Source organism: Carex rostrata, chromosome 12 (genome assembly GCF_964058835.1).
Source record: "Carex rostrata chromosome 12, lpCarRost1.2, whole genome shotgun sequence".
Lineage (NCBI taxonomy): Eukaryota > Viridiplantae > Streptophyta > Magnoliopsida > Poales > Cyperaceae > Carex > Carex rostrata.
The window spans coordinates 3,267,559-3,281,193 of NC_135929.1; the positions used below are offsets into that span (position 1 = coordinate 3,267,559).

At 33.0% G+C, this 13,635-nt stretch overlaps 3 protein-coding genes across 4 annotated transcripts in view; 1 reads left to right on the top strand and 2 right to left on the bottom strand.

Annotated features, from left to right (window-relative positions):
* The window catches only part of LOC144563684 (calcineurin B-like protein 7), a 73,884-nt gene that overhangs the window by 15,653 nt on the left and 44,596 nt on the right, over positions 1 to 13,635 (bottom strand). The gene's annotated exons all lie outside the window — the stretch shown is intronic.
* LOC144563718 (SUN domain-containing protein 5-like) lies at positions 190 to 3,559 on the top strand. Its single transcript, XM_078313211.1, has 4 exons — positions 190 to 579; positions 1,045 to 2,174; positions 2,467 to 2,552; positions 3,012 to 3,559. The coding sequence occupies exons 1-4, from the start codon at positions 372 to 374 to the stop codon at positions 3,205 to 3,207; spliced, it is 1,620 nt and encodes a 539-aa protein (XP_078169337.1). The 5' UTR covers positions 190 to 371; the 3' UTR covers positions 3,208 to 3,559.
* Positions 6,814 to 8,558, bottom strand: LOC144563194 (uncharacterized). The gene is made up of 2 exons (XM_078312612.1): positions 8,375 to 8,558; positions 6,814 to 7,193 (listed from the first exon to the last, which is right to left on the bottom strand). The coding sequence occupies exons 1-2, from the start codon at positions 8,554 to 8,556 to the stop codon at positions 7,007 to 7,009; spliced, it is 369 nt and encodes a 122-aa protein (XP_078168738.1). The 5' UTR covers positions 8,557 to 8,558; the 3' UTR covers positions 6,814 to 7,006.

Genomic DNA, 13,635 nt, shown 5'->3' on the forward strand with positions numbered 1-13,635 from the left:
GTTTTTTTTTTTAAATAATGGGCTTACGTATTTTATACAAGGACAATGTGTATAAAGATAACAACACATTGCCCCCTAAAGATAGCAGCTGACATTCTGGCTTTCTAATTTCTTCTAAAATTTATCTTGAAGGAATCCTTGATCTGTATTTTCTAGAGATTTGTCATACAGTAGCTCATCTAAGTACAGTTTTACATTCCACGGAGGCATGTGGAAAGATCGGTCCAGCCTCGCTCCGACTTTGGCGCCAAAATAAGCTGTCGCTCCGCGACGAAACCGAAGCCAAATAATAAAAGAGAAGAAAACACAAAAGAGCAATAAATAGAAAATAACAAAATCTCTCGCCTCTCTTTGGTCAATTGATCTCGCCAATGAAGAAGGAAAGAAGAAGAGCTGACGTGGCAGCATTGCAGAAAGGAGGAGGCAAGAAAGGCATATGCGAGCTCTCCGTTTCGGTCGTTGTATCTGCTTGGTGCCTCCTCTTTCTCTTCCCTTCCCGGTTTGGTTATTCACATGGAATCCGAGGTCTCTTTACAACCGATTATTCACCTCATGACCATTATTCTAGTCTTCACCTAGGTATATCGTTTTGTGCGTTTAGTTATCTTCCTTTTTTCTTTTCTTCTTTACAATTCCTATTTATTTCACCAAATTGGTTGTTTGCATGAAATGTGAATGCCATTTGGATACTTTGTAGGTTTATAAGTTGGTTGTTTGTTCCATAAACATCAGAAGGTAACCAGCATATAACTTTACGGTTTTAGAGAAATTTATAATTCATCCTGTAATGTACCTCCAACTTTCGTTATTATACCTGAGATAGCAGATTTATGCCAACTATTGAATTATTGAATTTTACCATCTCCATTATTTTTTTTCTTTCCAACTCTGTAACTTTCCATCTGATTTGATGGAAGATAAACCGAATTTAGATTCAACACCTCAACCCCCCCCCCCCCCCCCCCCCCCCCCCAACAACCACACACACACAAAAAAACATATTTGATATTTTTCATAACGTCTGTAGCATGATTGCATTTGTAGATTTCAGGGACCAAATTGAAGAACTCCAACTTTGCCAAGTTAGAACTCTAGAGTATTACGTCTTCCTTTTCAATGGAAACGATACTAGTGTGTGCAAATCTACAAAAATACATGTTGTGCAAAACACCAACCACATCAATGAGATAATACCCTACTCAGGTGACACCTTGACAAATGATACCAGGTCCTTCTCCAAGCAGATCGACTCATACTCAAAATCTGCTTTACAGACAAAACCGCCTGCTAGTCCAGACAAGGTTCTCAACTCAACATCACAAAAGAATGAAACTGGTGTTGATCAGGCGGTCAATGAAATTACTCACCGACTCGAACCAGGCACAACACAATTGTACAACTATGCATCTGCCTCGAAAGGTGCAAAGGTGTTAGCACACAATAAAGAGACGAAGGGGGCAGCTAATATTTTGGGGAAAGACAAGGACCATTACCTAAGAAACCCTTGCTCAGCCAGTGAGAAATTTGTTGTGGTTGAATTGTCAGAAGAAACCCTAGTTGACATGATAGAGATGGCAAACTTGGAGCATTATTCCTCGAATTTTAAGGAGTTTAAACTGCAAGGGAGCTTGACTTACCCGACTGAAAATTGGGAATTAATGGGTGTTTTTAGTGCTGAGAATGTGAAGCACACACAAAGGTTCAAGCTTCCCGTACCAAAATGGACCCGATACATGAGATTAAATATAATTAGCCATTACGGGTCTGAATTCTATTGCACTCTGAGTTACTTTAAAGTATATGGAGTAGATGCTATTGAGAGAATGTTAGAGGATTTGATGGTAGTCAATACCTCTAAAATAGAAGCAAAAAGAGAAAGTTCTGAAGCAGGTCGGGCTAGTTCTAATTCGAGTAACCCGAATTTAGCAGATACAAATGGTACCAAAATTGAGGTTGCAAAGGAGGTGAAAGGGAGAATGCCAAGTGATACAGTTTTGAAAATTTTGATTGAGAAAGTGAGAAACTTGGAGCTTAGTTTTTCTGTTTTAGAGGAAATCAACAGACACTATGGAAATTTGGTGCCAGGTTTGGAGAAATGGATTTTAAATAATCAGGAGGAGGCTCAGAGATTGAAATTAGATTTAGGCTTTTTACTGGATTGGAAAGAGGAAAAGGTATTATTTTTATTTATTTTTTTTGTTAATTTCATGTCAAGAACTGTTAAATGTGAATATGAAACTATTCCATGTACTTCAAAAGTTAAAATATGCCACAACCTCAATTTCTTCTAAAATCCTCAAAAGAATCATCCTTTCTTACTTAGTAATAGGTAAAGAAACGATGGAGAGGCAGAGTAGTCATTCTGTTGAAAGAAATTGAGGAAGGAATATGGTATTTTTTAAAATATAATGTCAAATTTTATATGTTTTCAATTGACCATACTGTTATGTGTATATCTTATTTCAGGAGAAGGAATTAAGTGAGATGAAAGATTGGAAATCTAGTGTGTCAAAAGAAATAGAGTTGTTGGTCAGAGATAATTCCCTACTCAGGTGCAAATACTGTTTTTGTCCTGTCATTGTGATGTACTGCACAGTACCAAGACATGCTGGTACCACTGTATCTAGCAGTACATCCAATACTGTTTTTTAGTTTGTACCAATGGTGTATTTGTCATGTGATAGCACTGTCCTTCTCTCCTGGTGTGCCTTGTTACTGAGACCTAGATGTCTGTGCCACCATAGCAGCAAGTTTTAGTACAGTTTGTTACTAAGAAGTTTGTACTACTATACCAGTACATCCAAATATGGCAAGGTATTGAGATGGACCAGTCAATGCTAGCATATCAGCACATCATGTTATGCGTGGTTACTGATACACAAGTCAGTATCATCATTGCAGTCTGGCTTAGAACAAACCAAAACTCAAATCCTTCATTAAACTGCTATTATCATCCAATGTTACAAGTAATGATGCAAACCTGACCTGAGCGTATCTACTCTTCTGTGCAGATCTAGTGTAGAGAAAATACAGAACGAGCAAGAAATGATGCAAAACAAAGAGCTAGCAGTGCTAACCTTTAGTTTGTTCATGACATGCCTCTCTATCTTCAAGTTAGCATGTGATCGATTTAGGTCAAGTAGCGGTTGGTTTCTCATACTAGTTAGCAGTGTTATGACAACTCTAGTCACCTTGATTTATAGTTAAATCCTGACTCTAACCCTGACCATTGAATTAACCCTACGAAGATTTTTTTTATTTCTTTCTTTTTTATATTTCTTAAGTTATAGAGTTGCTGAGAAAGTTTTGTTTATTCTTTTATTGGACAGCTTTTTCCTGATATGAGCCCTGCGCTGAGATAAAATTCTGCTCAGCGAACAAGGTGGCTCTGTTAGAATTATACGGGGATTTTTTCATTTTTTTGGGGTTAATATTTTTTTTTAACTAGTGATATTCATATTGTACAAACATTACCTAAAAAATGGATTGGGTTTCTTTTTCAATTTACTTGGCAAAGTATCCCTATTTATTTCTCTTTCTCGGCTTAAAAAAGCTAAAAGAGACGTAATTACCAGGGTAAATGTAATCCGTTACCGTGATTTGGATAGTGATATTCATAGTAAATAAATGTACCTCAAAGGAGGGTGTTTTTTTTTTTTTCTAATTTACTTTGCTTCACAATTTTTTTCTTTTTCTTTAAAAAAAAAAAAAAGATGACTCTGCCTGCCCCATAAGCAGAAAACTCAATATGAAAAGCTTTGTATATTTAATACCCTTTACTGATCAAGTAAAAATGACAAGAAGATGGTGCCACATTAAAAATGTAATTCTTTTCAGTTTCGAGCAACTATTTCTCTTCGTTCTTTCAAGTTATTTCAGGTGCATTCGTTACGTACAGAAGCAAAATATAATTATGCATATCTCTATTTTTATATTAAGCACGCAGATGTCCTAATTTGCATCTCTGATTAAATAGTATATCTTCTTTTGATTCTATGCATATTTTAGATGTTTTTTTACGTGTAGAAGTCTAAATTTATTTAGATATGTAATCGCCACAAGTATATTTAGTTATCTTTTTTTGTCTTGATTTTTTCATATTTTAAATGTCATCTAAAAAATTTTAAATGAATTGATCATGCCTTCTTTTTTTATATTATTTTATATTATATAAGGAATGTTATTTGTCATTTAATGATCTTATTTAAGTAAACATGTTCTATTCTTTATTTTAAGTACACAAATGCATATATATCATAGAAAGATGATGATAACCCCTATAACAAAAGGCATAATATGACAACAAAATGTGTCATAATATTTCAACAACAACAAATAATATAACTTAGTTTGATGATTATTTTTTTCTACTTATTTTTCCGTTAAGTAACATACAAAAAAAATAGTTTGTACCAACAAAAGAAAACTCATATGTATGTTATTAAAGAATGAGTTTTACATTTATATGAAGATATGTTGGTTTATTTTTTCTTATCATTGAATAAATATTTTTTATTGGTCTATTTTTTTATGAAAATATATTATTTTGTATAAGAATCGTTTTTCTTTTTTTTTTCTTATAATATATTCACGTTACAACGCACAGAAATACTAGTATGTTTTTTATTTTTCGCATCATCATTTTCTTTTTTTTTGCTGCTTGTTTTCATTTAATCAGCAAAGTTCCAAGACAACCAAAAAAAAAAGTCTGTGAAATGCTTGTAGTTCCATTTTAAATCAGAAGTATCAGCTAATAACCAGCAAGGCAGCAATAAATCCGGACAAAAATAAGGATTCGCTTCACCATAAGATTACTAAGAGCATCTACATCCCTGAAACTATTAGAGTTTCTAATCTGATGTGGCGGTTTCTAATCCAGTTTCAGGGATGTGAGAGAGTTTCTTATTTAGAAACTATGCAGGAAAGTTTCTTATTAAGAAACTGTTTATAAACTCTATGTTGGCTAAATAATTGGCTCAAATTGTTTCTCCTTTTTAATTTGTTGTTGACGTGGCTTAATAGAAACTCTAAAATGAGTTTCAGGGATGTGAGAGTTAGAAACTTTAGAGACCATAATTTCTAAAAAGTAGTTAACAGTTATTTAGAAACCCTGTTGAGTTTTAGGGATGTAGATGCTCTAACTTCCAATTTGTATTCTGTGGAGTAGCCCTTCCGTAGGCAACTCTTGAAAACTCCGCTGCTCCTTGGGAGCTCCGCACAGAAAAAAGCGATTCTGAAGGAGAAACGAAGACAGTGATTTTGAGAGTCGAGTTGTGGCTGGTTGCCCCACCCCGTCCTTTCATCTGCTCCTCCTCATCTGTTCGGTTTATTTTGCTTCTTCTCAATTAAGCGGATGGCTCCGTATAAAGGTTCCGCTCCTTATTGTCTTTTTCGTTTGTCTCGACTCTCCGAGTTCGATTGAGGATTTGTGAATCCATTCTATCTCATAGTACCTACTATATCTATATAAGAATAAGGTATGTGTTTTTTGTTGTTGTTACTGATGAGTTGTCTCCTTCCTTCTCTCTTTCTTCTTCTTTCTCCTTCCTGAGTGGTGACTGTCCTGGTCCGGTTGATTTAGTTTCCGATTCCGGTTTGATTCAGTGTCATTTTGGCTGAGTGGTGACTGTCCTGATTCAGTTTGATTCAGTGTCCTCTTCTTCCTCCTTTTTGAGTGGTGACTGTCCTGATTCAGTTTGATTCAGTGCCTCTCGACTGTGAATACCTCTGGGCGACGTTGAGTTCGAAAAGAAGAAGATATTTCGTCCTCAAGGAAAGGCTCAATGTGGCATAGTCCGTGAGCTATGTAACTCGAAAAAATTACTGCTGTGTCTGCATTCTCAGAGAAGAAAACTGGAAGGCCCACCTACTAACTATTTGGGCGTGAATAAACCAATTCGCATTCTCTGACTTCACGTATTTTTTTATTTTCTAACATAGCAAATTAGATTATTATACAAATAGCTCAATGTATAGGTTTTAATTCTTTTTAATTTAAACAAAAGAAACATATGTAATAGCTACTTTGTAAATCATTGGATCAATATAATCGCCTACGGGTTTTAAACCCAAAAAAAAAAAAAAATTCCAATTTGTATTTAATAAAACACAATTTACAACAGAAAAAAAAAGATTCAAAGAGAGAAATTACTACAAAGACGAAAAGAAAATTATTACATCACTTTATCGTTAACAACAACTATGCTGCTCAACAAAATTTTCAAAACAATTTTCTAGTATGGTCAGTAAAATATATGTTTTTTAAGGATTATTTTTTACCTTCGGATACGTAGGGCTCACCGAAACCAACCGCTAGCATTACTAGCAGTTCCTTTTTGTAAAAAATATCAACCATGTATGAGCATGTATAAAGAGTTGAGGCAGGGGCAGACAGATCCAGAATTTTTACAAGGGGCAAAAAAATAACAAATCGGATTTAAATAGTTAATCGGGTTCAAACTCATTAGCTAATCAGATATTAGATAAAAACAATGATCTAACTTTTAATTTTCAATACTTTGACTTGTAATCCTAATTACCAATTAGAATTCAACAAATTTATAATAATTTTAACCCTAAATTTAACATTAATTACAAACCAAAATTAACATTAATTACAAACCAAAAGTACAGAAGGAACAAATGAAATTCCAGAGGGGGCAAAATCGAACCGAACCTATAAATTTGATCCATCATTCTCAGTTCATCAAAACAAGAGAAGGATGTGAACTTTCGTCTCTATTGAAATTTCTCAATATTTTGTAGTTGTCCATCCTACATCACAGGCCAACAACTCCAGCAAAGCATGACAAATTAAGAACATTCAAAACAAAACTTTGATTTATAAAAAAAAGCAAAAACATGCAACTTTTATAATATCTAAGAAATTTTTCCCTGCTTACTACCAGTTTAAACTTCAGAAATAACTTCCAAAAGAGAACTACCATAAGGTGAAACCAAGTTAAAAGAGGATGGTGAAGCCTCAGCCAACAATTTAATGTCTCATTTAGACTTTGTAGCCGGTAATGGTGAAGCCTCGGCCAACAATTTCACCAGCCCAAAATAAGAGATAGAGTTCAATGCCCAACATGGCAGCTATGCCGGCCTCCTCTACTTTCAGATCCTTCTTGTTCTTCAATAACTGCTTCAAACCATCCGCTTCTTTCCAGAAACTTTCATACCGGCCTGGTATACTGTTACAGAAAAAAATCATATAGTGAATAAATTTATACAATTTAATATTAGTAATTTTATTTCTGGAGGGCACTGCTGGTTGAATGCTTTTATTTATGTAGCAAGGTTGAAAAATATTACGGACAAACCCAAAAGGATTGAAGACTTACTCGTATACAGTCAAAGCAAAAGAAACTTTTAGGCAGTCAACAGAAATATAAAAAATATAATTTAACTTATGTGTGTGCATGTGTCAGTCAGTCAGTGATATCTCATTTTAATCGTCCATAAGCAATGATAAACCAGACTGTCTTACCTGTACAGTTCATTATGGTATTTGCTATTCACTGATACCATATAGACCTTAACTTGCCTGCTACCACTGTACAAAGCCATTATCACCATTCTGCTTTTCATACTCTTTCAGATTGTAAGGATTTATTAACAAGTTAAGCTCAATCACATTGACTTATTCCCCCAAAAACCGTAATGAGAACCAGTATTAGTCAGATCGGTACCATTGAAAAGTTGGTAGTAACCTAGCCATTAAACTAAAATAGCAATGCATGGGTCAAACGATGAAAGCACCTATAATGAATTTGACTTGTACAATAGCCATCTTTCAAATAAAGGTCTAGGATATAGAGTAACAGGACAAGAAACAGTTACGGTTTTCAGAAACAAAATAGTAGAACTAAATACAACACAATAAAGTAGCAAGTAAGAATGATATAATTTGAGAATCTACAAAAAATTACAAAGAGAGGAGAAAAAATCAATCGAGTTCAGGCTACATTTGAGGGAAAATAAAAAAAAATTCTGCTGAAGCAGCAAAGTTTCCAACTAGGGTTTAGGGTTTTGTGGATTGTAGCAATAACAGCACAAAACTAGAAAGAAAACAGTATTGAAGGAATTGCTTACCTCCAATTGTTTCTTTAAAGGAAATAAGGAGAGCTTATTTTTGACAATTCTCTAAGCAAAATACACCAGAATTAACATAAATTGAATCATGCTTACTCATATAACTCCAAACTAACAATCGGATCTCTAATATATTTTTCAATCTTCAAGGAATAGTCATCCAAAAGGTCCAAGACCTAATCTTTCTATAACTTGAAAAAGAAAACCACAAAAAAAATCCAATAAATTTCATCATGGACTAAACATATGTGGAGAACTAAGAATAAGAGAAAAAAGTAACCTAGCGAGACGGGTGTAGAAGAGCTGCTTGGAGAGTTCTCCGCACTTCTCAATAGTAGGCGGATTAACAACGTACTTTTTGTTCTTCTCCATTAGACTTTTGTAGTAGTCGCACCCACCCTTCGTCACGAACTGAGATGCTTGCTTCGCCTTAGCCGCTAGTTGAGTCAGCCTGGAGGCCATACCTACTCCACAAGATCAAATTTCACATCAAAAAAAAAATGCGATCGGAAAAGAATCAAAATATTTTCAAGAATAACTTTGGAAAAAGCACAGAGAAACGCAGCGTTAGTATTATTTGTCAATTTTCTGTCGGATGAAATCCCTAATAGAAAAGGGAATTCGAAAAAAATTATACGAAGTACGTGAAAGAGTTCAATCTAGAGTGCAAACTTGAAGAAATATTGATTAACGATGGATGGATTATAAGATAATACCTTCAGAATTGGACCTGAGAGAGAAGAGGGGAGAAAAAGAACAATCGCGCAATACGGCGATAGCGATAGATGGCGGGGTGCTAAATCTTGAGGCAGTGGCAACTTGTGCCAGGGGTTTAATGAGCAATGGGCCGGGCACGGTTGAAATAAGCGGGCCGGGAGTCTGTGTAAGGGTTACTGGGCCGATGCGGTGGAAAGAAGCGGGCTGGGAGTCTGTGAGACTGTGAGGGGGCCCAGTCCTACGGGCAAGGGTACTGGGCCAAGCGAACTAAACGAGAGCCCGGTATAACTCATGAGCCTGTCAGATCAATGTTGAGCCCAAGGCCGATGAGATTTAGTGCTGTAGCCCACACGATGAAAACCAATTTCCAAGTATAAATAACAAAAACTGGTTTAATATTGAGTCGAGGCGAGTTCATTTCTTAATGTCTATTATGCATCCGTATTTTAACAAACATGTTAAACTATCAAGCAGTGTTGTAAATAACAGTATGCGGTCGTCGGACGAACGAAATACTGCAAAATGATTAATCCGTATATGGTCGATTAATCAGAATTATGCGGACAATATAACGTTTTTATTAAATTTATGTATGAGGAGGGTTCAAATGCCTCCGTTTTTTGTACCTCCATCATGCCTCCATTTTTAAAACTTTAATAATTCAAAATTTAAAACTTAAAAGTCAAAATAAAACCATTAGATATGATATATATCATTTTATCTATGCACGTGTAAAAAATTATGACATTTCAATTTTATTTTGGTTGTTATCAAAAGCTTGTAAAAAACATACTAATGTAGATAATTTTTAGACGTTGATTTTCGAACTTATTGATCCACATAAAAATAAAATTGAAATGTGATATATTTTTTATGAGCACATAAAGAAAATAACATAGATCACATCTAATGGTTTTATTTTAAATTTTAAGATTTAAATTTTGAATTATTAAAGTTTAAAATATGGAGGCATGATGGAGGCATTTGAATCCTCCTCTTTATGTATATATCATAATTTATTACAAATATTTTATTTAACTCATTAAACTTATCAAATAAACTTAATTTAACTTAACTCCATCATTATAACAGACAATAGTTTTATTTTTTTTTTATCGCATAAGCACTTTACATGTGTAAGTAACACATTTATTTAATGAAAAAATGAATTCAAAAATTAAACTTTTTTTAAAACTAATAACATATTATTTGAAAGAAATGAAACACTCCAACATAAAGTCACTAGATTTAGTTTATGATAACAACTTAGTTTCATAAATGAATATGCCGTACTAATTAAAAAATTTACATCAATAATTAGTAAGAAAAATATATGATATATAAATCACAGAAGAATTAATCAATTTTAAAGTAAGTAAGAAGAAAAAACATATATACAAAATATTGAATATATGTCCAAGCACAAATAAAACTACAATACATGATTTATAAAACTTATTATCACACATTATCAAAGAAAAAAAGTTAATGTGAAAATAAAATATTCACTGGAATAAACGAAAATAAACGGACAATTAAACAGTAAAACGACCAATTAATCGTTTTCATCTACAAATATGCATCTGTTAATTGTATTTGTAACAGTTTGACCGTCATTAACGATTAAATGGCCGTTAAAGCCGTTTTGCACAACACTGCTATGAAAAGTACATATTTTGACAGAGCAGTTTTTAATTCACGGAGAGCACAGATAATAAAATCAAAACACCATCCTATATAAATGAAAATAAATCTGCTGTAATTCATTCTTGGAGAATTACAGGACCCTGTAATCCCAATCCGAACCGTTAGCCTTTCTCGAGATTTGTGCATGAAAACTTTTTTTTTCGAGATTTGTGCAGAAAATATTTGAACTGTTGATATTGGAATTTCAGGGCCCTGTAATCCCTTCCGGGATTACAGCAGATTCGGACTCCTGTATAAATAGTGTCATGCGTGTATTACAAAATTCTCTGTTCAAATGTGTAACCTACTATGAAGCTTTTGAATAATTAGCTTTAACAAAAAAAAAATCTTGCTTTTAATGTATAATCATAAAAAATTATGACCGTGTGACTATGGATTTTTAAAATTACTTGCTTTGTGATGGAAGATAAACCAAATTACTTAGCTGTCATATTATTTTTGTGTGTTTGATTATATTTTACATTTTTGTCTTCTATTTCAAAATTTAGACAATCATTATGAATCACATAAACATTATATTCATAATAAAATGTATTTGGACTCTTGGAAACCTACTTTTATATTTGAAATCATGCAAGAAGTTGGTCTCTGATTTTCTGAGTAAAATACGGTCCCTGAAACACTGGTTTCAAGTTTTCACTTTTTTCTTTTCTTTATTCTTCTCTTATAATGGCTTTACTTCCTTGTTTTTCTTCTTTTTGTTTTTTCTGGTATATTTTGATCTCTGTACATTACTCTATTACACCTTTGGTGTAATTATTAATCGGAATCTGGGAGCCTCACTCCCTTCTTTCACTTTCAAAAAAATAAAAAAAAATAATGCATTATATTTATGCGTTCAATCATGTTCGTCGGATAAAATCTAAAAAATGCTATGCCGTGCTTTGTCTCTCTCGTCTTCTTTTTAATAATAAATGGAGTATACATGCTATGCTTTGTCCCAGTGTTGTAAATAACGATATGCGGTCATCGGACATATAAGGTACCGTCAAGCGATTAATCAGAAATAATTAAAAATAATTGGTCATAATTAGAAATAATCGGTCAATTAGCTGAGAAAATCCATAACGATTTGGTCACCACCAACGACTAATCTGCCGATTAATCGGCTTAAACGGACGCTTTTTACAACACTGCTTTGTCCTATTTTTTTTTTTCTTTATCTCACGGAAGTAATAAAACAAAAATGTTGAGATATTTGAGCTGGGTAGCATAAGATCCAAATTCTAACTGTAAAAATATATCTTGAACTAATTGAATGGTTATCAAAATTGTGATGGTTAGAGCATCTACATCCCTGAAACTCTTGGAGTTTTTAATCTGATGTGGCAGTTTTTAAATCAGTTTCAGGGATGCACATGCGTTTCTTATTTAGCAATTTTGCTCCAAAGTTTCTTAATAAGAAATCGTTTATAAACTCTAACATGGTTAAATAATTCGCAGAAATTTTTTTCTCCTGTAGTTTATTTGCTGATGTGGCAATTAAAAAACTCTAATTTTAGTTTCAGGGATGTGGGGGTTTAAAAACTTTCAGAGACAAAATTTCTAAAAATTAGTTAACAGTTATTTAAAAACTTCAAGAGTTTCAGGGATGTAGATGCTCTTAGTTATAAATTGAAAATTTTATAACATAAATATTTTTACTTCGATTCAAAAGAAATAGATGAGACTGAAGATTGGTTGTCGTCCTTTTATGCTAATTTAAATATAACGGATCCGGAATAATTTAATTGGAACAAAAATAAAATTAAGTGACATAAAAGGAAAAAAAATAAATTAACAGACACGTGTCCGTGATTGGTCAATTATCGATTGTTTTTTTGCAATATTAAGTTCACAAAATTCATTCCCAGGGAAAAGGACATTTGCCGATGTCACTGATCCACTGGTTTGAAAAAAATGGCACTGGCAAATTGATGCGTATCAGTGGACAGTGAAAGCGTAAATTATCTTAAAAGAGACAAAGAAAGCAAATTAAACCTAGCACGGATATTATTAAATTAGGAAAAAAAAAAGAACTTATTTGGAAAATAGAGCAATGTCACTTCTCACTCCATTAATAATGAGTTTGGCTAATATAACATCAGTGTCATTTTAGTCTATATAACACCAACTCTAAAACCTATCAAATCGATTTTGAACGACTAATCCAAGCCGTTCAAACCGATTTACATTATGAGTGATGCGTTTACATACAATTTTTTTATATTTTCGAGTTATTTTAGTATCAAATCAAGCGGTAAAAATATTGAAAAATGAATGTATTAAAATTAACTTAAAAACTCACACATTTGACCACCTGACTTAATACTAAATAAATTCGAAAAGTTATAAATTTTGCATGTAAATGCATAACTAATGAAGTAGATCGGTTTGAACGGTTTGAATTCACCGTTTGAAATCGATTTGATAGGTTTTAGAATTAGTGTTATATAGGTTGAAATGACACTAATGTTATACATAATTATTGCTCAAGAAAAAAAAGTGGTACCGCCGTACCGAAAGGACTTCACATCTTTGAGAGTATTTCACAGAAATAGATAGCATATAAATTATTATTCATGACCTCGTATATTTTATTTTATTTTTCTAATATGTGCCTATGCATTAATTATAATTCTTCCGTCCGGACATTGCACAATCAAGTATTAAAAAAAAAAAAATCGTGGACAAATGGACTACAAAAACTAAAAAGTAGCATTTAATACAAATAAGAAATGAAATAATGTCAAGTCACTAATCAAAAATGAAAACACGAAATGAGATAACGATGTGGTTAGTACAAATTGCAGTACAAATTGCACGCGTTGTTATTCCTAATTCCTGTTTCGTACTTTCTAAAAGTTGCATGCCTTATCATTTTCAAGGCAGACGTACTAAATTTTAAATACATAATAAGGGGTCAATTTTGCATGCTTCTCTTTTAATTAAACATAATGCGTTTTTAATTTTTTATGTGTTTAAGATTAAAAAAAATGCTTTAAACAGTCCTATTCTTTTTATATTCTCTGAATCTCTGCATGATTTCATGCACGGTTTATTGTGTTATTTTTTATTATGTCTTTAACATTTTCGGGTACATTTGGATGGAAGCTATAATAGTTAGAATAGCGAAAT

Bases quoted from the DNA above. Each gene is read 5' to 3' on its own strand.
- LOC144563194 (XM_078312612.1), bottom strand. From the start codon at position 8,556: ATGGCCTCCAGGCTGACTCAACTAGCGGCTAAGGCGAAGCAAGCATCT. The intron at 7,194-8,374 runs GTTACTTTTTTC...TTTCTGTAACAG, and splicing joins TTCTACACCCGTCTCGCTAG to TATACCAGGCCGGTATGAAA.
- LOC144563718 (XM_078313211.1), top strand. From the start codon at position 372: ATGAAGAAGGAAAGAAGAAGAGCTGACGTGGCAGCATTGCAGAAAGGA. The intron at 580-1,044 runs GTATATCGTTTT...TTGCATTTGTAG, and splicing joins TTATTCTAGTCTTCACCTAG to ATTTCAGGGACCAAATTGAA. The intron at 2,553-3,011 runs GTGCAAATACTG...TCTTCTGTGCAG, and splicing joins AGAGATAATTCCCTACTCAG to ATCTAGTGTAGAGAAAATAC.